At 36.9% G+C, this 26,455-nt stretch overlaps 2 protein-coding genes across 2 annotated transcripts in view; both read left to right on the forward strand.

Annotated features, from left to right (window-relative positions):
- Positions 1-956: 956 nt before the first annotated feature.
- On the forward strand, positions 957-14,158 carry rbm44 (RNA binding motif protein 44). Its single transcript, XM_056465250.1, has 18 exons — positions 957-1,083; positions 1,919-2,003; positions 2,265-2,371; positions 2,474-2,548; positions 2,638-2,689; positions 5,181-5,311; positions 5,379-6,295; positions 6,388-6,449; positions 7,824-7,961; positions 8,055-8,220; positions 8,305-8,336; positions 8,992-9,082; positions 9,182-9,269; positions 9,346-9,483; positions 9,642-9,712; positions 9,799-9,872; positions 10,363-10,591; positions 13,387-14,158. The coding sequence occupies exons 1-18, from the start codon at positions 957-959 to the stop codon at positions 13,663-13,665; spliced, it is 2,862 nt and encodes a 953-aa protein (XP_056321225.1). The 3' UTR covers positions 13,666-14,158.
- A 1,842-nt stretch (positions 14,159-16,000) lies between these two features.
- The window catches only part of itgb5 (integrin, beta 5), a 63,645-nt gene continuing 53,190 nt past the window's right edge, over positions 16,001-26,455 (forward strand). The window contains exons 1-7 of the mRNA XM_056465241.1: positions 16,001-16,531; positions 16,884-16,969; positions 17,967-18,174; positions 18,273-18,522; positions 21,235-21,403; positions 23,054-23,215; positions 24,870-24,965. Of these exons, the coding sequence (XP_056321216.1) occupies positions 16,450-16,531; positions 16,884-16,969; positions 17,967-18,174; positions 18,273-18,522; positions 21,235-21,403; positions 23,054-23,215; positions 24,870-24,965 (1,053 nt within the window). The 5' untranslated portion in view covers positions 16,001-16,449. The remainder of the gene's footprint in view (positions 16,532-16,883; positions 16,970-17,966; positions 18,175-18,272; positions 18,523-21,234; positions 21,404-23,053; positions 23,216-24,869; positions 24,966-26,455) is intronic.

Genomic DNA, 26,455 nt, shown 5'->3' on the forward strand with positions numbered 1-26,455 from the left:
TACACACTCTTTCACACACATACACACTACGGACAATTTAGCTTACCCAATTCACCTATCACAGGGAGAACATGCAAACTTCACACAGAAATGCCAACTGACCCAGCCGAGACTTGAACCAGCAACCTTCTTGCTGTGAGGCGACACCAAGCCGCCCAACCCATCTAAGGAGAAAAAAAACATTATGATACTAAATATTTTTTAATTGAAGTACAAAGAGCTTCAGCTATTTTATTTTGGTTTCTGAAGTATTTGAAGCTTTGAGTCACTTTCTCTACCTCAGAAAGAAAACACCTAAAAGTGGGCCTGAATTTTTTCCATTTACAACAATGAATATGATATTTACCCATTCATAAATAAAGTTCACAACATTAGAGAAAGAAAAACGTAAATCACATTTGTAAATGAAAATATCTTCTAGAACAATAGGGGGGACTGAAATTATCTTTAATGAAAGCCATGTATAAATGTCAAAACAGAATTTAGAAGTATGAAACTAAAATAAATGCGAAAGTATGACGCGTTTGATAACGCATTGCGTCATTACGTAAAAGAATCGTTGAATCACTTTGACCGGTTCTTTCAAACTATTCGAGAAAAAAATGAATCGTGGAATCGCGGAGACAAGTCATCATCACTAATGTCTGAAACTTTCTTGACATCTCACTGAAGGTTAAATTTGCTTGATCAAAATTATATAGGGAATATTGACACAAATAACTGTTTATTTACATCTCTCCTGTCGTCCGACATTTTACGTGTGTGTGATTTAGGCGCCCGGTGTCGATAAGTGAGTGGTGAATAAATCCAGCAGTTGCAGCTGCACTTTGATAATTAGAGAGGGTGCTTCACCTGAGGCGGAAAACCATGCGCCTGACGAACCTCTGTCGATGCTTTGTTGTCGATAATAAACAGTGACCTTTTCTTGGTTTTGATTATTTAAAGTGTTTCAGGAAATGTGGTACCCCCCGGCTGTCGTCGTTCCTTTCTTCGAGTCACATTCAGTCACATATGAGGATCGCAGTGCCATCGCCAAATGGCACTTCATTCCCTTTGACCAGCGTGCAGTGAACGAGATGACTGGTGAGTTACACATCCAGCCCAAAGCAAAACTATTCACTGATTCAGGCTCGAGTTGTTCATGTGCATTGTAGCCTTTTTAATAGTATTTTACAAATACATTATACAGTATACAAAATACTCTGTATTTTAATCCATATACGTCTGAGGAACCCAAACATTGGCACTGTATTGTATTTTTTACACTTTTTTTTTTTTTTTTACAGTTTACATAATGCAAAAACATACAGGGCAAGCAGATTTTTTATATTTCCTATTTAAGAATAAATCATCAGAAATTGTATTTTGAATAAAACTACTCGCGCGTTATGATTATACTACAGTGTTTAATTGCTTCAAATCCTCGCCAAAAATGAAAGTCAGACAACGCATGACCATCAATGGTTAATAAAGGCGGGCACGCGCATACGTTTCATAATACAAAAACGGTCATTTCATAATACAAAAATACTGTGAACTAATATTTGGTTTATTGTTTGTCGTAATCGTAAATGCGCACATTTAACTAGAAAGTTTGATCAACATTATATTATTTTTCTAGTTCTTTACTATGTAACTGTAATGGATCAGATGTATCACACTTAAACAAAACTGCTTGCATTTTTGGCGATGTACATAGAGCACGCGGCCTTGTGAGCGCATGCGCGCCGCGGTTACGTGCACAACGGACAACACGGTAAAAAAGATGTGGAAAAATGAACTCGACGATGATATAGAAAATTCACGTTTTATTGGTTAACACTCGTTAGTGTAATTTAACTGAGACATTATTTGAGGGTTTGTCTTCATTGTTGTCACAGGTGTGGTTAGTTGTCAATATATGATCTTTTTCACTCAGTGTTGCTGAATTTCTTGCACATCTCTCAAGGCTTTCACAATGAAACCCTGTATACCGATGTTGGAAGGAGGTGTATGTTGATGAGGTAAGCGTCATCCTCACATTTGGGGACAGACCATTTAGAAACAGGTAAATAATATTTGTATGAATGTAAACTTTTGGATCTCATACACACACCCCCTTTTAAAATGTCCGCTACGCCCGTCATGGGAAGTAAGTTATGAAAATCTGTCAGGGCAAATTATTCAATTTGATTAAATCATTCAGTTGAATCCTGTTTTAACTTTGAACCAATACAGTTTGAAGTACCAAGTTGTTCTGAGGGAGGCGATTGTACACATTACAGGTCACTGTTTGAACTTGTCTTCGCCAATAATTACCTGGAACTCACAAACCCAAAGTTACTTGGATGGTTCCTATACTTAACAGCAGAGGACAGGACCTTAATACAAAGTAGGGGCATAGAAATGATACAATTCTAATTATTTATTTAAAACATGTGGTCAATATTTGTAAATGAGAGTAATGAAGGAAAATATGTTTTCACCTGCACAGACGAAGGAGGGCTTCTGTCTTTTTTAAAGAAACATCCAGAACTTGGAGTAACCAGACAGTATGTTTATGTAAAAGGTGAGTTCAGTTGGTAAAATATTATGAAGACTAAGCTATTCTTTTTATCAGGGCAACTGTTTGTGTAAATATTTATTTATTTAATTCAGCAAAACTGAAAGGAAACTACGTCCCCCCTCCAACAACTATGTCATCAAAGGAGTAAGTCAACTCTAGAATTACTATAGTTTTGGTTCGGTTTGTTTTATTTTGCATTTAATCAATTTTTGTATCCTGCTAGTCACAATTGTTTATGCAAGCTCACATTCACATCTGCCTTCATCAATCAACAGCCCATTTAATAGAACCAGGTTTTTGTTGTTGCTGTTGCTTTTATAGTCTACCTGGATGTATGCAACAATACAGGAGAAAAGATCTGGTTAATATTTATTACTTGTAACGCTTTACAATACATATAATTAGCATTGTTAATTAAATTAGTTACACAAACTACTTCTAGGTAAATACTTATAAAGATTTATTCATCTTTATTCGTGATAGTTTCAACACTACTTTACTTTAAAAACTACAAAAATCTGTATCATGTCTTGATCGTTGTTTATGGTTGTGAATCTAGGTATTATTAGTAAGTAGCAAGATCCTATTGTAGAGTGTAACCAATCAATTTTATTTTATGGCTGTTTAAAAAAAAATATATAAATATATATATATATAGTTCTTGAACTTATGTATTTTATTAAAAGCAGAGGACATGATGAAGTAAATTAAGCTGTATTGATGGACAGGGCATTAACGAATGTGAAAACTACATGGTTTGCCAACCCATGCCTATCATTTCTAGGCATGGGATGATGACCGTTTTCAAGGTATACCGCGGTTTGGAAAAGTCAAGGGTTTTAAAACCACCAAATATTCTGCTATGCCGAATTATTATTATTATTATTATTATTATTATTATTATTATTATTATTATACTTTTTTTTTTTTTTTTTTTTAAGGACAACAGTATCTCCAGCAGAAAAGATATCCAAGGACACTGTTAAATTGTAAAGGAATCTGTGTTTTTTTTTTTTTTTAACTAATGAAGACAGCTGAAGTCAATGATTCATTTGAATTGTTCAGCCTGACATGTTTCCTGCTTCAAAATATTTTCAAAATAAAATATATTGTGTTTAAAGAGTAAATTATTTTTTTTGTTTTTTACCCAGACATTTAAAGAATACATTTTAAAAAGAATATATTTTAAAGCAGTGATCATAATACCATGAAACGGTGATTTTTCTTTTTTTTTTTTATCATATCAGATATCATCAGAATCTTACACTCGCACATGCCTAATAATTGACCCTTCGCTAAGCCCCGCCCTTCTTAGTTACTGTTGCTATGCCTGTCAAGCTTTCGTGCCTGGCACGGCTTTTACAATTTGTATGCGCCGGTGTCGGACATTGCCAGGGATATAATGTCATTTTCAGGTGAGATATCTGAGAACACCAGACAAAAAAGGACTGCAGTATGCATTACAGGAGTATATTCACAACATAATAGGCAACCGATTGGAGGACAATTAAATCAAAATTGAAGCTAGCTTAGCCTAGCCGCCTCATGCTGACCATTTAACAGCTTAGTTCATGCACAGCAGGAGAGATGAAATTTAAAAATAACCTAGTAATAACAAATTAAACTGTGATTTCTCTATTTTTGGCCAAAAAGCCTGATAGACTATTGTTGTGCAATGAATATAGCGTTACTAACCGACGAGGAAACACGCATGGACAGTGCTTGTACATGGTTCATTCATAATAAGAGCAGCCAGGAAGGGGAACTTGATGGACTTTTGCCGAATATTTGCATCATTGACCCATAACAATGTACAGTAAGTTACCTATTACTGTCAGTATGTTTGTGTGCTCTTTATAAATTAATGAAAAACAGCTGCTGGTAAAGTAGATTGATTGCAAGTGCTCAGTTTGTGATCACATCTCTGTTTTGTTCTGTTGATTTGTAATTTCAAATATTTGTAGCTTGAAACATGGAAATATGAAGCTCAGTAAAGTTCGCAACGGATTCGCAGATTCGTATTTTCCAAATCAGTAACTCATTATGACCTATTCGCTATTAGTATGACTAAGTTACTATGGCGAATGTTTAAATGGAGCATTGCTCATAATATATCGAGCGAAAAAAAGAAAGGAAAAAGACAGCTGTGAAACATTACCTGCTTTGTATTTTTGGAGGAAACTCAGTTTAGATCTGTTTAGGGTAAGATGTGTGAGATATTGCCGTCGGTCTATCTCTAAAATGTGTCAGGAATATCAAAACAAAACCAACTTATCTCTGCTCCTTTAGCGCCCCTCACAGAGCTTGATCCACGCTGCCATTTCTCTCCTTGGGTTTTTGCTTTGAAAAGCGAAAAAATTCCACCATCCCGTCCGAACTTTTAGGATACCGGGTGTCAGATTTGCACAATCCTTATGCACAACGCGTTGGCCTGTTTCCCTCGCTCGAAAGCTTGACAGAGCCCCTGCACTAAGCCACGATTGGTGGGTGGCGGTTTTTGGGTGTGGCTTAGCGAAGGGTCAATTCCATTTGATTATTGAAAAATGTATTCATTTTTTTAAATATCTTATGGTACAACTGAATAGGATTCTTAAAGACATGCACAGAGAGAAAGAGAGATGTTTATCTATTTTAGTTCCAGGTACCCAACATTTTATGGTACATCTCAGTGTCAGAACTGTGGGACTAGTTGTCCATTCGGTACCAAGAAGTGCACCCGATGTGGTGTTCACATTGTGATTCCACAAGACAAAATCAGTGTGTCAGGTAAGATGACATGACTTTTAAAAATTCTCAAGCTGCTTTAGTACTGATTATTACTTTTCTTATTCAGAGAATGAAAAACAACTTCAGCTGCTACCAAACAGCCTAAAAGAAGAGCTCAATGTTTTCCAAACTTCCCAAAGTAATGTCGAAATGCAAAATATCAATTTAGGTTGCATGCAGAGCACCCTAAACACTAGGAGCAAACAGAGAAGCCCTGAAGCACATCCTCATTTCTACAGTAAAGGAATGTGTTCTCATGCCCAGTGCCTCTCTCAGCTGTGGCAGGAAGTAGAGACCAGGGAAGATGCCAAACATTTTAAGGACACATCAGCCCAAGCAAGCTTCTGCCTTGATATGGAGCTTGATATGCAGAGTCCGGTTCAGAGGAATGACAACACCCAAAATAACCAAAAACAATCATATGAAGTAAATGACTACAATGTGGATCAGGGAACCATGCCAGAATACTACAGTTTTAGTAGCACCAGCTTAGACCACACTGCATGGAGCAATGGCAGCCAGAGTGCAGAGATTGGGTTCAATGATTCAATCACTGCTACCAAAGGCAGTACAGAATTGTCAGACGAACTATCAGAGGCTGCCAACACCACTGCTGCAAACTCTACCGAATGTTTCTCTTGTGTCAGCAATTCATTTGAGCTGGCTGAAGAGTCAGAAGACTGTCATGACTCAAGATATGAGCAACAGACAAACGAGAGCAATGTGGGATCCTCACCAAAATCTAAATCTAGAGCTTCTGTCTATGTCGATCAAATGATAGATGCCTGTGGTGATTTCAGAGCCTCTTTTACATCTTCTTGTGCAACAAAGACTGATCAGACCTTCCAGGTGAAAGATGTTGCTACTGACACAGACTTGCTTGCTGACAGCCATGAAAAAGATACTCAGACCGTGCAAATTGCCACATCTGATAAGAACACCATTACTGAAGTTTATATGTCTGACTTGGATGTCCTCACTGAGGTACCATATTTTATATATTACCTAGATGAGATGGTTGGATTTGTGACCTTTTCAAATGAGCAGTGTATAATGTGCTGATCTTTTACTTTTAGGAATTTATAAAGCTAAAAGAGACTGAGAAGGAGTTAAAACAGATGAAGAGTAGGAATTTAAGGTAGGTTAATCCCCCAACCCCCTCCAAAAAATTCAACTGACATTTACTCATGCCATTCCAAAATGAAAAGATTCCATCTCTAAAACACAAATGATTTAATGACTTCTGATAGACTAAGATCCATACCACCAACACTCTGATGCTTCAGAAACTTTTTATAAAGGCCCCTGTAGTAATAAATAGAGCACATTAATCTAAGTGATCTAAAAAGACACAGTTTATAGTTAAAAAAAAAAAAACACGTTGGTCACAATTCTCAATGTGTAACTTCCAATATGATCACAATATTTTAAGCCAAAATAACAATTCGTTTAAATGTAGTATTTTATATGATTTGATTTTAAATATTCTTATTGATTTTATATTAAGCTAACAAATATGTGCTGTTGATGAAAATGTACAAGGCAATGGTGATACTAAAATTAAATGATTCGTAATTATGACCTGTGTTGGCCACTTTTGCTCCCTGCAGGCACAGGATGTCAATATGACGTCATATTAATGTTGTACCCCAGTGTCGTGAGGACGTTGAATTTTGTTTGGAAATGAAAATCAGGTTCTGAACCCAGCGTCAGGCTGATGTCAATGTCCAACCTGAAATCAACCAAATTTTAACGTCTAGACAAATTAAAATAAATTTTACCACTAAGACATCTATCAGACGTTGGATTTTCATCACTTTCCAACACAACCTAAAATCAACCATATATCAATGTAAATTGACATCTTTATTGGACGTCAAAATAACGTTGTCCTTAGATGCTGGCTAGACATGGGACTTTGGTCACCTGACGTCATGACCTAAATCTAACTAAATATTAATGCAGGGTTTAAAGTATTCCGGCACCGTGCTGGATCTCCGGCGTGCGGCCGTGAGGGGAAAAAACATATATTTTAAGAGCCTGATCATGCGGTTTGATTAGGTTGTGTCTGTTAGGTTGTAATAACTCTCCCCAAACACTTTCCCTGATTTTTCTGAATGAATGCTTCCGGTTCATCAGGACTTTATCCTTTAATCTTGAATTTTGTTATAAGAATGTGATATTAATTATATCTGTTAACACAGCAAGAACATGGTCAATACAGGAACATTCTTACATACATCTAAATTACATTGACTTTTTAGTCCGTGTTCTGTTTTACAGTGTGATTTAAGTGTTTTCTAATATAGCAATCTGTACAGTGTTACTATTGTATTTTAAAATTGTACATTAATTTACATCGAGATATTGTTGCATAGATATTCTATTTGTATCCAAGATTCAAAGAAAATTTTAGAAAGATAATTTAAAAAGTAAAAATATTTTCTAAGAGACAATTAATTACCCTATTTCAACTATTTGTCGGTTTTAGTCCTGTTGGTGACCACTGCAGGAGAGTGTGTGGCTGTGACTGTGCCCAGCGAGTGAGAAAAGCAGAGCTAAGTCTTCTTGCTCTTCAGTTTGTCATGTGCCAACAGCACTGCTGGAGACGCTACTTCACCTCCCCGCTAGGTGAAAGTGCTTATCAGGGGTGAGAGAGTAGTATTTGGCTTAAGGAAAGATTTGTATGATGACGATTGTATTATGACAATCTTAACTTTTGAGGTTTTTGTTTATTCCTCAGTACCGAGGCACTGCCAGACAGCATAGCAGAAACTCTTAGGACACTACAGAAGGATTACCATGAGATGAGAAAACAGATTCTGGCTGGAACTCCTATGGATGATCTTACGCCCTTGTCAGTAAACTCTGAGAAGATATGTACAGGGAAAAATTACAGCCCATCATCGGTATTACAGAATTCAAATTGTTGTATATTTGGAGATTTTGTTATATTTGTTACATAAACAGTTGGTAATAAGGTCTCATTTCAGGTTCTTGCGGCCCATTTAGTCTGTCCAGGAAGGTAGGTGGCCATAATATGTCTAGAATATCCTAAAAAGTAACCCTTTTACAGAAGTTGTACTTTTATGATTGATTTTTCCTGTAATGAGTTGGGAGAACACTGGTGCCACATTGCACTTTACAGCCAGGACACTGATAGGCCAGGGTGATAATACATATTTAGTTAAAAAAAAACTCCTAGAAAATCAGCAAAAAGGCAAAAGGTACCACTTTAAAGGTCAGTAATAACGTGTGCTGTGTGTTTCATGCATGCATGGTGGGTGGAAGATTTACTGTTTTTCAGGCAATATTTTAGAAATAAATATTGATTGAATGTGTTCTAATAATATTTCTTATTATAATAAATGCTTTTTATTGATTAAATAATCCTGATGTTTACTATCAACAAAAATCTGCACTAAATGTTTTGAATTTTATTATACTGTATAATGTATAACAGACCCATAACTTTAACATTTTTCCCTTTACTATTTTTCACAATGACTCTATTCCTATACAAGCATGAAAGGAATTTATGTTCCATGTATTCATTTCACATGTATCAAACAGCAAAATTCATTGTACATTTGTTTTCTTCACCAAAGAGTATTTAGTATCCAAGAATTTTTTTCAGTGTTTGTTATTAAAATAATGAAGAATTCTATCATTCTACATAGTACCATTGCGAGTGACCACCAAGTGGATGAAGAACATACAGCCATGAAAGTACCTCCCAGTGAAGTTTGTCAGGACATTGAAACTGCTCCGGTAGTTTATTTACATACTAAATTGAATTGGATAATTGTCAAAGGATTGTACCTGTGTCTGTTACATTTAGAATAGTCAGTATTAGTCCTCTTTAAATAGGATGAAGCAAAAGATGAATGCAGCAAAAGTGATAAAGCCCTGGCCATCCTACCAAAGCAGACAAGAATTTCCACTGAACAAAAGACTGGTAGGACTCTCAGATTAAAGAAAAGGAAATAAACCAAATGTGTTTTGCAGTGTTTTACTTTCATGCTATGGTACAGTAGGTGCCAACAAGGATCTGAATGGCAGCGAAGCTTGGTTTGATGCAGAGGAGGAACTTGGGTTTCCAAATGAAGATGGAAAAATGGAGAAACCGAATGAAATGAGAGCAACTATGAAGCACAAAATGGAGAAGAAAGGTGTAGTAGGTTAACTGAAACTTGAGATCGCCAATGAATTGCTGATATTTCACACTCAAAGGGTATACTTGGACTGAAATGCTGTTCTGGGAGGAAAAGTATCATTGCTTTAGGCTGATTGATTTGGTGGACTGTCTGATATTTAATTTTTTTCATAGGGACTGATGAGGATGTGTCAAAGCAAAGCTCCCTCTTGTGCATCACTTGCTTGCCAGGCAATATCACTGAGGTAGGGTCCCTACTTGTGTAAACTGTTCAAATCAGTGATGGCCTCAAGGAGGCAGCAGACACCACTAAATGAAGTGTTTTCTGCAGCATGAAGTACTGCTTTGGTTTGAGAAGTACAATCCAACAAATGTCTGCATCTCTGCTTTCAGCAACAATACAAGGTAAGCGTTTTCTTTATAAAAAAGCTCAGATCATCTCAAACAAGCACAAAACCTGAATTTTTAATTTTTTGCTTAAAAGCTGGTTCAAAGTTTTAAAATAGTAATCAACACCCCATATTAGGTCGTCTGATGGTTTTCAGTGAACATTCTAATTTCAGTAGATCTTAACCTTAATGGAAAGCCTTTTTGAGCTGATAGGACAGTTTTTCTTTTTTTTTTCTTTTTTTCAGCTAAAAGATGTTGCCAGACTTTTCTTGCCAGACTAGTCTGATTACCCATCTTGTATAATCCCATTGAACCTGTACAACAACAATCAAGAGTTTAAAGCTCCACACCTACTGAAATAGTTCAAGTTATATTAAACAGTCTCATGTTTTTGATCAGTGTTTACTTGGTATTAAATTATTGATAGTCATAGTAATGTTAAATGTTGTTATACAAGCATTATTAGTATCATTAATGAACTGCAAACTTGTCTGTGCACATGTAGGGCAGCTATTGTTTATCTCAAGAGCCATATTGATGCCAAAGCAGCAGTTGAAGATCTAAATGGACGTTCTCTTCAAGGTCATGCTGTCCAGGTGGTGCATCTTTCTGGGACTGTTTCAGCTGATCTTAAACCAAGTGATCTGTCTCACAGTGCCTCAGAAAGCCATAAAGAAGACACTGCAGGGGATAGACTGGGAACAAAAAATGTAACCTACAGTTCATCACATGGAGTAAGTATGAAGTGGAAGGCAGATGTATTTACATTTACTTTAAACATTGGTTAACAATCTGATTCAAATATCCATTTATGTGTGTTTAATATACGTTCCATCTAAAACGTTTGTGTTTAAGAAAGATTAGGGTCAATGTAGATTTAAACAAAGTAGATTATTATTTTTTTTTTTTTGTATTTTATTGTTTTTAAAAGCTTTTTGTTAAATTTAAGTTGTGAATCCAATACTGCTTTGTGCATTTGTTATTGTACACTTCATAAAATATACACACACACACACACACACACACACACACACACACCCACACACAAAGGGTAAATAGTGCAGGTGCCCTGTTCTTCTGGCAGGTGAATGAATGTTCTCCAGGGTTAGTGGAGTCTTGGGGTGTGGTGGCTCTGGTGCAACACTCATTTAGCTGTTTAGACAAAAGAAAGAGTATATTCTCCTTTATAGAATATTCTCTTCCTTAGACAAGGCACAGCTGACTGCGATCATTGTTGATGAGGTATTTAAAGCTGACTTTGATTTGGCTCTCTAGCGACATGACATTAGAGTGTACAGCGCCACACTCTACATTTAATAGCATCAACATAGAAATATCCTGTTATAAGAGAGATGCTAAGGGTAAGACAGACCTGCCCATCCAGACCGCATCCTTGACAGGCTGTCTGTTACCTTGGGCGAGTGTTTGCTGTTAAAGTGGAAGTCATAGAGTGCTAGGAACCACGTGGAGATGTGGGCATTGCAGTTCTTTGCCAAGGCCATCCACTGAAGAGGTCACAGCGATCACTCAACACAGAAGTATAAATCAGCCTTATCAGGTGATATTTCAGCTCCAGGACTGCCCACTTTATGGTCAGGGCCACCTCCTTAACAGTGTAACTAATCATGCAACTTAACTGTGTAACTAATCATGGGGGTGGCAATGGATAAATTAGGGATAAAATATTGATAATAGCCTGCTAACCCCAAAAAAGGCACATATCTGGGTTTTTGTGGGAGGCCAGGGGGATCTGATCAGACCCTGGCTGGTATCCCAGTTATTTTGCATGTGTGAGCCTTAAGTGACACTGCCTGGGGTTAGCTGTGTGTACAGCTTGACATAACTGCAGGAATACCCTCCACAGGCAGGTAAGATGTTCCTCCCAACACCTCATGTGGATCATCAGGTCATCGAGGTAAGCAGCAGTGTAAGTTTGTTGAGTTATGAGAAGTATGTCCATCATTTGTTGGAAGGTTGCTGGAGTTCCATGCAGACCGAAACAAAGGACTTGGTTGTGCCAGTGGTTGCCCAGTGTGGTTAAACAGGCATTACCAAGTGTATCCAGGAGCTCATCCCGCATTAGGTAACCCTCAAAGCTGGATGTTTCATTTAGCTTTCTGAAGTGTATCAAGGGGCCAAAAGCTGTGAGTGTGTGAGGCTGGTGGTGTGTGTTTTATTGACGGTCACCTGTGTGCGCCGCCTGTCTCAATTAGCAGTGGAGGAGCAGAGAGGACCAGGCCTGGAACTTGTGTTTTGGTTTGCTTACAGTTTGGCTGTAGTCTCTGTGAGGAGCTCTGTCTTCTGACTGGGTGTCAGCTGCTCAACCAAGTCAACGATGGGGCAAAAAAAAGCATAAGTAGGTGCTGTTCTTCTGGCAGGTGAATGAACATTCTCCCAGGGTGAGTGGCTGTGCAGTCTTGGGGTCTCTGCTCAAGTGGATGAGAGAGAAGGTGTTAGCATATTCTGTCTCTCTCTCTCTGGGAGGCCACAACTGGTGGTGATCTGTGTTCATGAGGTGTTTGCAGCTAATGGCCTAATGGTTAGAGATTAGAACTTGTGTTTTGAAGGTTGCAGGTTTGAGTCATAGTGCCATCAGGTATTGTAAGTAGTAGGAGTGAATAACGAGCACTCTCACCACCTTTAATACCTCGAATGAGGTGACTCCCTTGAGCAAGGCATTGATTTCCCCCAACTGCTGCAGCAATGGCATAAATTCTGAGTAAATTTAAAATCTGATTAATTGAGATGTTTACATGAACGTTGAACCATCAATCTAATTGCAAACATATTATTAGGCACATCTAAAAGTAACCGCTGTGTGCATTAAAGAAAGGACGCCTCCAGTCAGAAGTGTTAATCAGTGATGGGTTGTTCTTGAACTATTTATTCATTCACGCATGTGCACATTTGAGCAGGGGGGGTAGAAATTTCTTTATAGTGTCTTCTATCGGTTTGAGTCATCCGTTCATCATGTGAAAGACAGAAGTCAATCATAATCAGTCATAGCCCGAAAAAGATTCTGAGTAATCACTTTTTACATGCTGTCATGTGAAGATCAAATGATTCAGAAGGTGAACTATTCAATGGTCCTTTCACTGGTTAAGCATATATGGGACTGAACAATGTCAATGTAAATGTTCAGTAACATCCCATCACTAATGTTAATAGCAGTTTATTTTCTAGTACATGTCTGTGCTAATCGGAGCAGAGCAGGTTCTTGTGGAGAAAAGTCTCTTCAAATTACTTATTTAAAACTTTTGTGAGATAATGGATATGATTTTTAAAATCCAGATGCATGTAGATTTATTGTACAATATCGACGTTTATTAACATTTAGTTTTATTTGGTGCAAGAGCCAGTAGCTTGACTTACAATTTATTTTTGAATTAATAATGTAAATGTGACATTTGTGCAGTTTAAACACTGATAAATTCATTTTCATTTTCCTTTTTTTTTTTTTTTTTTTTTTTAAACAAAAAAAAGTCAAAATTTTCCAAAGCTTTAATGTCATGTGTATGTTTTAAATCAGGGGCCGCGCTGCAGTGTGGAAAGGTTGACCAATGTGTGCAACTCGCCCACAGCCTCTGGAACGTGTGTGCCTCAGCACTACGCCACCATGGGAAGCTTCGACACAATCATGGCCCGGCTGTCAGAGCGTCACCCAAACGTTGGACGGCAGAGGATCGTAGATGCCCTGCTGGAACTGCGGGCCAAGCATCAGGGCTTCCTCAGTGGACTTCCAATAAGATCCATTGTGGATATGACCTCTGAGCTTCTCACACAGCCCTCCAGTTCCACTTGTGTTTGAGTTTGTGGTGTTTTAAGCAAGTTAAAGGGATAGTTCACCCAAAAATGTAAATTTACTCAACATCAAGTGTTTCTAAATTTAGATATTTTGAAGAATTCTGGAAACCAGTAGTCAATGATTGGGTAAAAAAATACTATGGAAGTCAATGCCTACTGGTTTCCAACATTCTTTTTTTGTTTGACATTAAGAAGCAGAGACATGTTTGAAACAAGTGGAGGGTGTGTAAATGAAAGAATTTTCATTTTTGAATAAACTATTTCTTTAGGGTTTTGTAAATAGTTCCCTCAACAGTTATGTTTTTGCAGCTAACTTTAGTGTTATGTTCAACCATTTCGTTATAGTTCTTGTTCATGACATCGCCTTCACAGAGTGAACTCTGACCGTAGGAAATGTAGGAATTAATAAGAAAGTTGTTGAATTTATTACAGATTTTCAGCTTTGTTATAACAGCATTTTTAAGTTTCCTTGTGTTTCCTAAATAAAACGATTTTCTTGTGCTCTCTGTAGAGGAGAGAACTGCTTTTTTATCACTAGTCAACTCAGGTAAAACTAGAATGAGCTACTTGATATCTGCACAGCTCTGTAAAACAGGTAGTGATGTAATCGGTGAAGGTGTTAGACAGATAAAGCCACCCCACAAACTTAAATTGCAAAACATAAGAATTAACTAAGATTCATATTTCATAATGGCATTCAGTTTGTTATATAAACCGTGCTCAACATAACTGAGTACACCCCGTTGTGAAAAACATTTTTATCCATTTCTCAGTGAATATAGGCAATGTATTTTGGTGCATTTAAACAAAACATTTATTAAACAGATATATTTATTAAAATAATATTTTAGTCGCCAAGCATATTTAGAAATTAAAAGATAAAACAATTTAATTTAAGCATAATATTGCAAAAAATCAATTTTTCAAAATTTTCAAATTTTTTTGCTTCTTTTGATTTAAAGTTTGTATTTAATATTTTTCTCTAACATATAAATTTGTGTGTAGTAGTTTTTGGATGTTTATCGCAACTTATTTTGTTAGATAAGCTCCAGATTTATCTTCAGCACTAAATCTAATGTATATGCACAAATATAATACTGTACACCTTATTAAAAATATGAATTTAAAAGATAGATTTGTCAGTGCTGTGCTTTTAGATGCTGAGCACTGTATATATAATTAAAGCAAATTTAATTGTTGTTCTGCAACAGAACTGTTGGTTGGTGGGGCAAACTATATAAAGGGTGTTCAAGGGAAAAATGTCCCTTTAATCCTTGTGTCATTTAGATTCATTATTTTCCCTGGATTTTAACATACATATGCCAGTTTGTTTTTCATTTTTAAAATGTCTGAACAGAAACATTAACTTTCATGGCTTTCTTTGTGCTTTGTGTCATATTGGTGATTTTATATATATATATATATATATATATATATAGTTGAAGTCAGAAGCCCCGTGTTTATTTTTTTCCCAATTGTTAAATGGAGAGATTTGTTTCAACACATTTCTTAACATAATAGTTTTAATAACTCATTTCTAATAACTGATTTATTTTATCTTTGCCATGATGACAGTAAATAATATTTGACTAGATATTTTTCAAGACACTTCTATACAGCTTAAAGTGACATTTAAAGGCTAAACTAGGTTAATTAGGTTAACTAGGCAGGTTAGGATAATTAAGCAAGTTATTGTATAACGATGGTTTGTTCTGTAGACAAATCAGAAAAATATATAGCTTAAAGGGGCTAATAATATTGTCCTTAAAATAGTGTTTAAGTTATTACAAATTGCTTTTATTACAGCCCAAATAAAAGACTTTCTCCAGACGAAAAAAAATATTATCAGACATACTGTGAAAAAAATTCCCTGCTCTATTAAACATCATATGGGAAATATTTAAAAAAGAAAAAAAATCAAAGGGGGGCTAATAATTCTGACTTCAACAGTATGTATGTATGTATGTATGTATATATATATATATATATATATATATATATATATATATATATATATATATATATATAACAAGCAGTAGATTCAGAATTACAGTTAATATTATATTACAGTTAAAGTAATATAAGAAAATAGAAAGAAAGGTAAAACTATAGGGCACATGAAAAAGAAACTATTATATGTGCACGATTGTTTCTCTCTTCAAGCAAAGAGAAGCCCCGCCCTTCGTATGATTGTTCTTTTGGATTGGTGAAGATATTTAAATGACCTGTTCACTGTTCAATCGGAGCATGTTTGAAAATCTTATACTAGCCAATCCCGATGCAGCGGGCGGGGATTGTTGAAAATCTGATTGGGACAAAATAAACGTCCTGTCTCGTCTCCAATGGGCGGAGTTTAAAGTAATGTGAGGGACGCTGGCAGGACGCTCTCTACTATTGAACTTTCAAGCTGAAAACAACCGGAGGATGGAAAACAGCCTATTCACGAAGTTGAAATGTTCGTGCAACTGAAGATTTGAAACCCAGTATGAATGCAGGGCAGGTAGCATTGCTGCAGTGGAGCTCTGACAGAGAGCGACAGTAACTTCGAGTGTGTGGATTATTGTTCAGAGTTACAGGATCACTCCTCGGATTTCACTCATGTGTTTACAATGCAGATTCGCTCACTGGACACTCACTTCAGTCATGTATGTGCCGCTGTGATTTGGAGAGGATGGACAAAGAGAAGATCTCAGTCATCCGCTGTGTAAAAAGCAGACATCTATAATACAGTTTTATACAAAAAGAAATCTACGTTTGGCGTTGAACTGTTTGGACTTCGCAAGGAAGGATGTGGAAGCTTTGCTCATCTACACGTCACCCGGCTCTTCTAGTTTGTATAGTGTTGGAAATATTTATTCACAGCGTTAAAGGTAAGCGCGGTGTTTAATGAAAGCGCAATGTCTTCTGAGTGTATTTATTTCCGAAAGACCTGCCTGATTTGGTTTAATACAAGTAACAATGCCACACTGTCTCTCTTAAGTTATGTGTAAAGTTACTAAAAATTGCAAGACGTGAACATTAATGTTTATATGGTGAAGTTTGAAATTAGGTCAGTTTTACGGTGTGTAATAGCAAAAGTATTTCCTTCTTATTTCTACATTGGTTACTTATGAAGTATTGTCACGCTAATCTTTTTTTTTTTCCTTGCTTCTTACATCTATTGATAAACTCTGCTATATGAATTCATGTGCAAACTGAATACACGTACTTTCTGTTTTCTAGGTCTTAATGTTTGTATGAGCGGCAGCGCCACGTCTTGTGAAGAGTGTCTCCTCATTCACCCGAGCTGCGCATGGTGCGCACAAGAGGTACGCGCGTGCCACATTCCTGACAGACACTTATTGACAGTTGATGGGTCTTACCGCCTGCCTTTGCACTACACAACTTGTCTACTTTACGTTTTCCCCACACAACTGTTTAAGTGGGTGTGAAGACTGCAAGTCTGCGTAGAACTTTTTAATTGACTAATGTGGCACATATACAATATCGGATTTGTGAAATAAATAAATGTTCTCCCCTACAGACACATTTTGTGGAGTTTATACAAGTCTATTTTTCTGTTCTGTAGACCCATTGAATGAGACAATTGTAATTAAGCTATTAAAAGCAGTTGTAGTAATTTAACCGGTGTTCTTGACATCTCATGGTTTCGGGGTTTGTGGGTTCTTCAGCTTTAAAGCTTGATGGTTTTGTGTGTCCTCAAATAGCCACTCTCAAGGGCTATTTGGGTTCATGTGAATTTAGTGTTGATCCTAAAGGCTCTGAGCTTTGCCATATTTTGTACTTGACATAGTCTTGAACATTTTCATCCTGTCTCACACATGTTCTTGGGTATTGAACACTACAAGTGGCATTGGGACAGCGTGGCTTTATCTCAAAACTCCTTGAAAATCTAATATAGTGCCGCATGGATGATTTCAAAAACTGATATACATATTCACAGCTGGTTACTTCACAATGTATTGATGTCAACCCTGCAGCACTACTTACAGCGACACCTCTGTTTTTTGACAGCCATAAATTGTGGAGGTGAAATCATGTGGCATTTGAAATCATTCGACTCTCTACTCTCAGGGCAATCTTATATCAATGTAGACATTGTAATCTAGTCGTAGTCATCAAGTTTATCAGGCAGATATGCTAATTTTTATTTATGAATTTAACACACCTGACAAATCTGATTCTTCTGACAGGGTCTTTAGGCTGCATTAGTGAAGTTTCCCTGCATTTTGTAGCCTTGCTCGTTCATTAAATGCTTTCCTTGCATTGCTTAACATGGTCACCTTTTTTCTTGTCCTGATTCAGGACTTTGGACAGGCCAAAACACTTACCTCAAGATGTGACTTTAGCCAGAACTTACAGAAGAGGGGATGCGATGCCCCGTTTATAGAGAACCCCATGAGTGGCAGCTCTGTGTTGCAGAGCAAACCTTTGAGCTACAAAGGGTCAGGAGTGACCCAGTATGATGTCATCCAGATATACCCACAGAAGATCTCTCTCAGCTTAAGGCCTGGTATGCATCTAAAGATTGATGTATAGAAGAAAAACTTTAATATAGTCTATTTGTATATATGTCAAAGTTAAATTAATTATCACACTTCCTGCCTTCAGGTGACCAGACGTCATTCGAGGTGCAAGTGCGCCCTGTGGAAGACTATCCAGTTGATTTGTACTACCTCATGGACCTCTCACTATCCATGAAGGACGATCTGGATACGATCCGCAACCTGGGAACCAAACTGGCTGAAGAAATGAGGAAGCTCACAAGTAACTTTCGTCTTGGGTTTGGTTCCTTTGTGGACAAGAACATCTCACCCTTTTCCTACACTGCACCCAAGTACCAGGACAACCCATGCAATGGGTAAGAGTTTCATTTATACTATATATTAAGAAACACTTTCATCATTTTCAACAGTGAGATGTGGATGATCCTAAAAAATCCAGCTGTAAGCTTGGTCTTAAGGTTTTTTTTTGACCACGTCCAGAGGTTTCATAGTATGCACGCTCATGGTCAAACAAACATACATAGGAAGCCACAAGATACTAATTAGAAAGAATGTTAATTGTTTATACTCTCCACTGTTGATCATATCACTCGCATTAACATGTGCTTGTTAATGCCAGGTGGGAACATGCTCTTACACACCTGCAACATCCTGTTAAGTCTTTGGAATGACTTTACACTTCAATACAAATGCAAAATATCTTTTCCATCTTATGGCTTTTAATGCCCTTTGTTATGCAACGGCAGGAAACCCACTAGTGAGAACAGACTCGCTACTTTCTCTTCTGGGGAAGTAAATGTGTCTTAATTTCTTCCCCTTGAGTTACTAAAATAGCCGTGCTTTGGCGTAGCTTTGTCTTGGGGAAACTGCATCACTGGAAATTCATAAGCATGACACCATTACGGACTTCCTTGTTTAATGTCTCAAAATAAAAAGGTAAACGTAACCTTAAAAATATAGTCCTGCTAATCACTGCTGGATGTCATTCTGCTTCAATGCAAAATAGTGTCTGTCTGTTTTGGAAAGTGTGGCAGTGCAGATTGAGGTTGAAGCGTCAGCTCATGCTCAACAGATGCTATTACTGCATGTAGCCCAAAGCCCATCATGCATCAGTGACCATGTAGGTTACGCTCTTAGTCCTCTCAAATGCTCACTGTAACGCAACAGAAATCAAAAGGACAATCACAGACAATTTCCCATGTTCTGCAACTATTAAACTTCACTTTATCCTTTCTTGCAGTCTAAAATATAATTTTGCTATCAGCAATATTTGATTTTATTTGAATATAAAGCTTCAAATGCTAATATATTGTTGTTGTTGGATTTACATTTTCCAGTTCTTTAAATTTTTTTGTTGTTGAAGGAATTGTGATATAATTGAATAATATTATTTGGGTATATTTTTAAACTATACAACTTATTAAGTGCAATGGAGCTTTAAATAGTTTTATTTTTACCCCATATATTAGGGTATGCCCTGTTTAACTTTTTTTTTTTTCTAAGCAAAAAATGAGCATTTTTATAATCATTTACAGAAGATACCTACTAAAATGTCATTCAGTGTAATAAGCTTATACACCAGAAAATCTTGTCAGAACAAGAGTCATTTGGTGATGTATTGGAAACCGTTTTTAAAAATCACAGTGCAGTCTCAAAAATGTAATTACCTCTTATTTTAAGTGTTTATACTTGGCATTATTTTTCATTTAATAAACGTTTAGTATGATAACTTAGTATTTTTAGTAAGTTTTAGTAAGTACACACCAAAATATTTATGACTTTTTTTTTTTTTTTTTTTCAATAATCTGTTGTTATTGGGATATTATTTTACCATTTTTACATTTGTATTTTTACAATAGCCATTTGAGACATCATGCACTTTTCTTGAACCTAATATGCTTTCATTTTACTGTCAAAAATACCTATTGTAAAAATAAATTGAATTGGATGTCAAAACAAGATGCCTATGTTTAAAAATTTGACCCATGTATATAATATAAGCTGACTTATTAATGACTACGTTATCATGGACTTCAGTAATCAAATGATTTACCTTAATCTGAATAAGACAATAATATGATTAAGGTGTTTACATGAGTTGCTTTTTGAATGTTCCTTTCATGATCCTTTTTACATGTTATAGCACATAATTCGATTAACGCCATTGCATCACCACACTATCCAGATTTCCTCCTGAGTTTCATGTTATTTTTAATTTGTCGACTTCAACTGCAGTTTGGCACTTTCATTTAGAAGCATTTCATGCGTGCCCCCTGTGACAAACAAGATATTGGATGCGAGTATGAACTGCTGGAATTTGATACCATATGCCAAATGGGGAAAAAACTCTGCATTATGCAATGCAGGTGTCTGTGCTCCTTCATTGACTGCAGAGAATAGTGTCAAACAGCCATGTGTATAGACCAGTGTTTCTCAACCACGTTCCTGGAGGCCCACCAACACTGCATGTTTTAGATGTCTCCTTAGTCTGTCACGCCCATTACAGGTCTTTCAGTCTTTGCTAATGAGCTGAATGATCTGAATCTGGTGTTTGGTTAAGGAGACATGGAAAATGTGCAGAGCTGGTGGTCCGCCAGAAACGTGGTTGAGAAACACTGGTATAGACTATGCTGTCACAAAATGTGGCGAAAATCCTACACGATGGTGATTGTTTAAGGTGTTTACATGTCTGTAGTGCACTTCAATAATGCGACTAAATTTGGCATACTCCACATGTCTTAATTCCATTTCTGTTTAGTTCGATTATGATCTTAGTCTGATGAAATTAATCAAAAATCAGTGTTTACATGGTAGACTATTAATCAGAGAATTGTCTGAGTCATATTAATATTGGATTGGTGTTCATGTAAATGTACTCAATGAGAAATTAAATTGATTATATAATGCATTTCGATAAGTCCTTTTCAACCTGCTATTATCTGTACATTTGCATGGTAACAGTATAGTATTCATCTACGTTATACATCAGTGTTGTGAAATGAGGGTACATTTTCATTTTTTTTTTTTTTTTTAAGCTTCTGTTATTTATGATTCCTCTTTTACTGCAGGTATAAATTGTTCCCAAACTGCGTCCCAACATTTGGCTTTCGTCACCTCTTGTCTCTAACGGACAAGGTTGATCGTTTCAATGAAGAAGTGCAGAAGCAGATGGTGTCAAGAAACAGGGATGCACCGGAGGGAGGGTTTGATGCCATTCTTCAGGCTGCAGTTTGCAGGGTAAGCAATCAGTCAAGACCGGTCATTTCGCTGCTTCATCACTAAGCATCTTTCACTCCTTCAGCTCCCTACAGTGAATTGAAAAAATGAGTGTCTTGTGCAACATCAGATATCCTTTTATGTGCTGCTCTGTGTGAGTTTTCTCAGACACCTGTATCCTTTCAGAGTCTTAAAAGAGACATGCATTGAATGACATCATTGGCTGTTAAAATATTTGCTTTAGCTTGAAAGGCACAATCACAGCATGCATGAGAAGAGGAGATTGTGCAGTTTATACTCAATGAGAGAGGAGAGTCTTGCCTGTTTATTCACTATGCAGTACATGTTTGCAAGATGTGTTTTATCCCTTTGACTGCCCACTTTACCAAATGGTTGACCAAATTTTGACTATTTTAAATAATGACTGTTAAAGTAATTTGCACCATGCACAGCATGGTTGGTTTAAAAAAAAAAAAAAAAATCAAACAAACATAATCCTGTTGCACTACTACACTTGATTTTGATTTTATTGTAAAAACAAGAAAGTTAAACGATGTTAAATGAGAATCTGCAATATTTTATGGCATACTTAAAAAAATAAAGCTGATTAAGTATTCAAAAATGTTATTTTTTTTGAATATTTTATTAAATAAATTGGTCTTACTCGTCATATTTTCAGATTTTTCATAGTATATGTATAATTACCATTACTTTTCCCATTAACCGGCATGTCAACCGTTTGGTAGAGGTTGATATTTTAGAAATTATGGGATGTGTTGGAAAAAAAAATGCATTGAGTGTGTTAACCAGCAATATTAGAAAATAAGCAATCCAAACATTTTTTTTCTTCGTGGGGCAGTTAAAGGTTTATTAAATTAAGGTCTGGTGTGATTTCTTTCAAATTTCAAATAAAAGTATTTTAATGAGTATTATTTTCCAGAATATGATGTTTATCAGACAAAATAGCGAATGTTTTATTGTGTTGACATTGAACATTAAAAACATGTCACCAAATATAGCTTTCTTACTTTACCTGAATTAATATAAACAAGTCTGAAACATGGTACCTTTTTTGCTATTTCGACCAATTGTCATTTTATTCTCTGAATGAGTTTAAATGAGAATTTCCATGTGGTCTCTAAAGCCACGGTCACACTGCACTTTGCCCCCATAGACTTCCATTCATAACCATGCAAATGCAGCAGACCAGAAACATAAGCTTGTGCGACAAGTTTCGCAGTTCGCTGCATTGCAAAGTTCAAGCTTGATGACCTGTGAAATCTTATCACATGACTGTGTGAGACCAATCAAAAATCAAAACATGACCTCTCTCTACAGAGATTAAAAAGATGGACCAATCGCTCACTTTTTTTTTAAATGTCTGATGGTCTTGTTTATTCCCGCCCCTTTTTACAGCGCCATACGACAAAATTTAGCTCAAACTCTAGTGTGACTGCACAACATTTTGTGACTTGAGGATGAACTAATGCTGTTGAAATTCATTTCTGTATACATAGCTGAACTAATCCATCAACTATAATGAAACTTTGTTAGATGCCAATGTTGAACAAAACAAAAAGTAAAATTGAAAGAAACGGACATTCTAGGTGTGAAACTAGGTGTGATGTGATGTCGACTGATATCAATCATAGTTTTGTCTCACTGTGGCAGGAGAAGATTGGCTGGAGGAAGGAGGCCTATCATCTGCTGGTGTTTGCCACCGATGACGTCCCTCACTTGGCTTTGGATGGTAAACTCGGTGGACTAGTGCATCCTCACGATGGCCAGTGTCACCTGAACGACAAAAATGAGTACAGTGCCTCAACAAAGATGGTAAGACTTTTATACCACAAAGCTTTAACTTCTCATTAGAAATGACTGTAAACTGAACCATGTTAATGTGAAGACTACATGTTTTTTTTTTGTTAAACTTTGCTTTGTCAAAGAACTGCAGACTTTTTATTGCAGACATGATGCCTAATTTCTTGTTCTTCTGCTATAATTGCTTGAGGTTGACCATAGATTTTTACATTAGATGTCGCCTATGCTATTGTTGTCTATTGGAAGGAGTGCGACAATAGAGCCGCCATTTAAGTACAGGGTATTCGTTAGTAATACAGGAGTGATTCGTTTGTGAATGAATCTCTGTTATGAACGACTCGTTCACTTAGTCAACAATAATACAGGTTTCTGGCACCGCAACATCTTGTTGTAATATTTCATGTACATTGTTTGCTGATTTTATTCAACAAAACTAGCATAAGCCTAGTATTCAGTGCGAGTTGGTGACGTAGTGACTGTATTATTATCAATAACAATACTTGTTGAGTACAAAAGTTCATAACATACAAAAACATAAAAAAAATGAAATCTTACCTATGAAATGTTCTGCCTTTGTGCTTTGTTTTCTTGTTTGCCTGTTGCTACACCCGTACACAGCGTTCAGCATCTTCAGGTTGGCTTTAGTCTTGACTAGTGCAGTTGAATGGCATTTGTCCTGGGAGCACTGTACGAATGTGGCAGTGCTATTGATGCATGCTCAGGGTCCGTATGCGAAATCTAGTGTACATATCTATGGAGGTTAACATAGAATGATTGTCTGAACCCCAGCAGGTTTGTGTTAGCCGAGCAGTTTTAGGAAACATTCAAAGGCATTTGCAGATAATTCCGTTTTAATGGGAAGCCTTTGCACACTTATTAATTCCTCCTCCTTTCACCATATGATACCTCTCGGATATTTCATAACTCTTTTGGCTTTGACCTGGATAAAATGTTTTTCTATTTGTGTCGAAGTGCAAGAACAGATGTGGGCCTCGTCTCAGTAAGTTTGGGTTTCCTCCAGAACAGCTGAGTTTGTCGAGACAGAAATCGCTCAGCCAGAAGGAAAACAAAACAAAAACAGTGTGCACCTTCTATTGCAAACTGCGATTTAGTATTTGTTTATCCTTCATGTTCTGTAAGGAAAAGTTACTCAAATGCTCTTAAAAGGGATAATTCACCCAAAAATGAAAAATTTACTCTCAAGTTTCATTATTTCTGTTGAACACAAAAGACATTTTGAAACATTTTAGAAATCTGTAACCATTGACTTTCAAAATAGGAAAAACAAATACTATGGAAGTCAATGAATATAGGTTTCTAACATCATTCAAAATAGCTTCTTTGGTCTTCAACAGAAGAAAGAAAATCTAAATGGTTCGGGACAAGTAAAGGATGACTAAATGATGACATAGATTTGGAGTTTTGGCTGAACTGTCCCTTTAACACATCAATGATAGCTCATTAAAGACAGTTTCCCATTCATGTTAGTCGCAGAGGATGCCTGTAGCAGGTTACACAGGAAATGGGTGGAAAGGATAACGGAAACAGTGGAAGGGAATCAGAAGAACGATGACTTCCTTTTGCAAACTTGTGCTACAGGGACTGAATAATTACATGAATGTATCTTACTAATATATGAGCATGTGGTGTTTTTGTTTCTCCACAGGACTATCCTTCTCTGGCACTGCTTGGAGAAAAACTGGCTGAAAACAATATTTTCCTGATCTTCGCCGTGACCAAAAGGCACTACGTTCTTTACAAGGTACCGGTCATTCATCATCACTTGTTCTGATTGATGTTGAGCTGTTTTAGTTTTGTATTTCTATTTAGTCATTTAGCAGACTATTTTGTCAAAAGCAACTTAAGGCTTTACAGTTCTGCGTTGAGTGGTCTGCGTGACCCACAGCACCTGCCTTGTGCATAGTCCATTTATACTTCTGCGTGCTGTGTGTTGCTTTGCAATAATTCTTCCGAAACACTAGCCGGCAGTAGGTTTTTATGTTCCTCTATGGCATGTTTCTTTGCGGGTGTTTTGTTTTTTCTGAACGCTACCTTAATGCAGTGGTCCTCAACCTTTTTATCACTGCTGACCGGTCAACTCTTTGACAATGTTACTGTGGACCGGGAGGGGTTGATTGGGTTAGTGGTTCGTAGCTTGCTAGGTGACCATCAACTGTTTTCTCAGAGGAACAAGCTGACAAAACATTGCTGTTACTCTAATACAAGTTTTGTTTATGGAGAAAACTACAAAGCACTGCAGTGTTTGGGTGTTCTGTGTTTGTCTGAATTAATTTGTCTACTGACATGATCGGTCAGTTCTTGATAAACTACTCACAGTGCGCTTGCGGCATCACGCCATGCACCTCCATTGTAAATAATGAACTTTTTATGAACGAGATATGCCCCTAAAAGGCCGTCATCATTTGCAATCTCCAGCAGTTGATCTTCTTGCACAGACATGCTGGATTAACCTGATTTGTTGAGAAATGGGTTGCGGATCCATTTCTTGGCAATTCGGGGGTCATTCACTTGGCCTTTTCCCCTTATCAAAGAAGTTTTCCAAAGACGTCGGTTTCTTACTCATTTTGCTGCTAGTGGAATAAATTTGGGCACTCAAGTGACCAAGATGTAAGCAAGAAAATGTGGTAATTTTCCAAAATAAAAGATTCGGATAATAAATAAAACGGAAACTATTAATGATTTCTTGTGTGGCCCGGTACCAATTGATCTATGGACCGGTACCAGTCTGTGGCCCAGTGGTTGAGGACCACTGCCTTAATCTACATGCAGCGAAAACTTGCTCATTCAGAGGCAGGAACTGGCGGACATGCAGCAACATTAATCATAAGGTAAACACAAAACAACAGTTTCCGTCTAGAGAGGGACTTGACACTTGTAAACACTTTCTTCTACGGGTTCATGTGGCTCTCAGTCTCGCCCAAACCGGTCACAGTTACCAAGCCGACCAATCACAGAGCTTGCACTACGTGTCGTTGCAACGTGTAGTTAAATTTTTTTGAGAGGTGCGCATCAGTGTTGGCGTCAGCCATGTCACCGCGCGAAGGCTGTGCTGGAGCATACGTGTGCGCTTGTCGCAGAAGTATAAATCAGTCTTAAGAGTTGAGGAGGCATTCAGTGATTCAGCAACAAGAGGCAATACACAAAAGAAATGCTAATTATACAAATTAACTCTGAGAATTAAGTGCTAGAGTAAGGAGGGAGGATTGTTTTTTTGTTTTTTTTTTAATAAAG

Source organism: Danio aesculapii, chromosome 9, assembly GCF_903798145.1.
Source record: "Danio aesculapii chromosome 9, fDanAes4.1, whole genome shotgun sequence".
In the NCBI taxonomy this organism is placed as follows: Eukaryota; Metazoa; Chordata; class Actinopteri; order Cypriniformes; family Danionidae; genus Danio; species Danio aesculapii.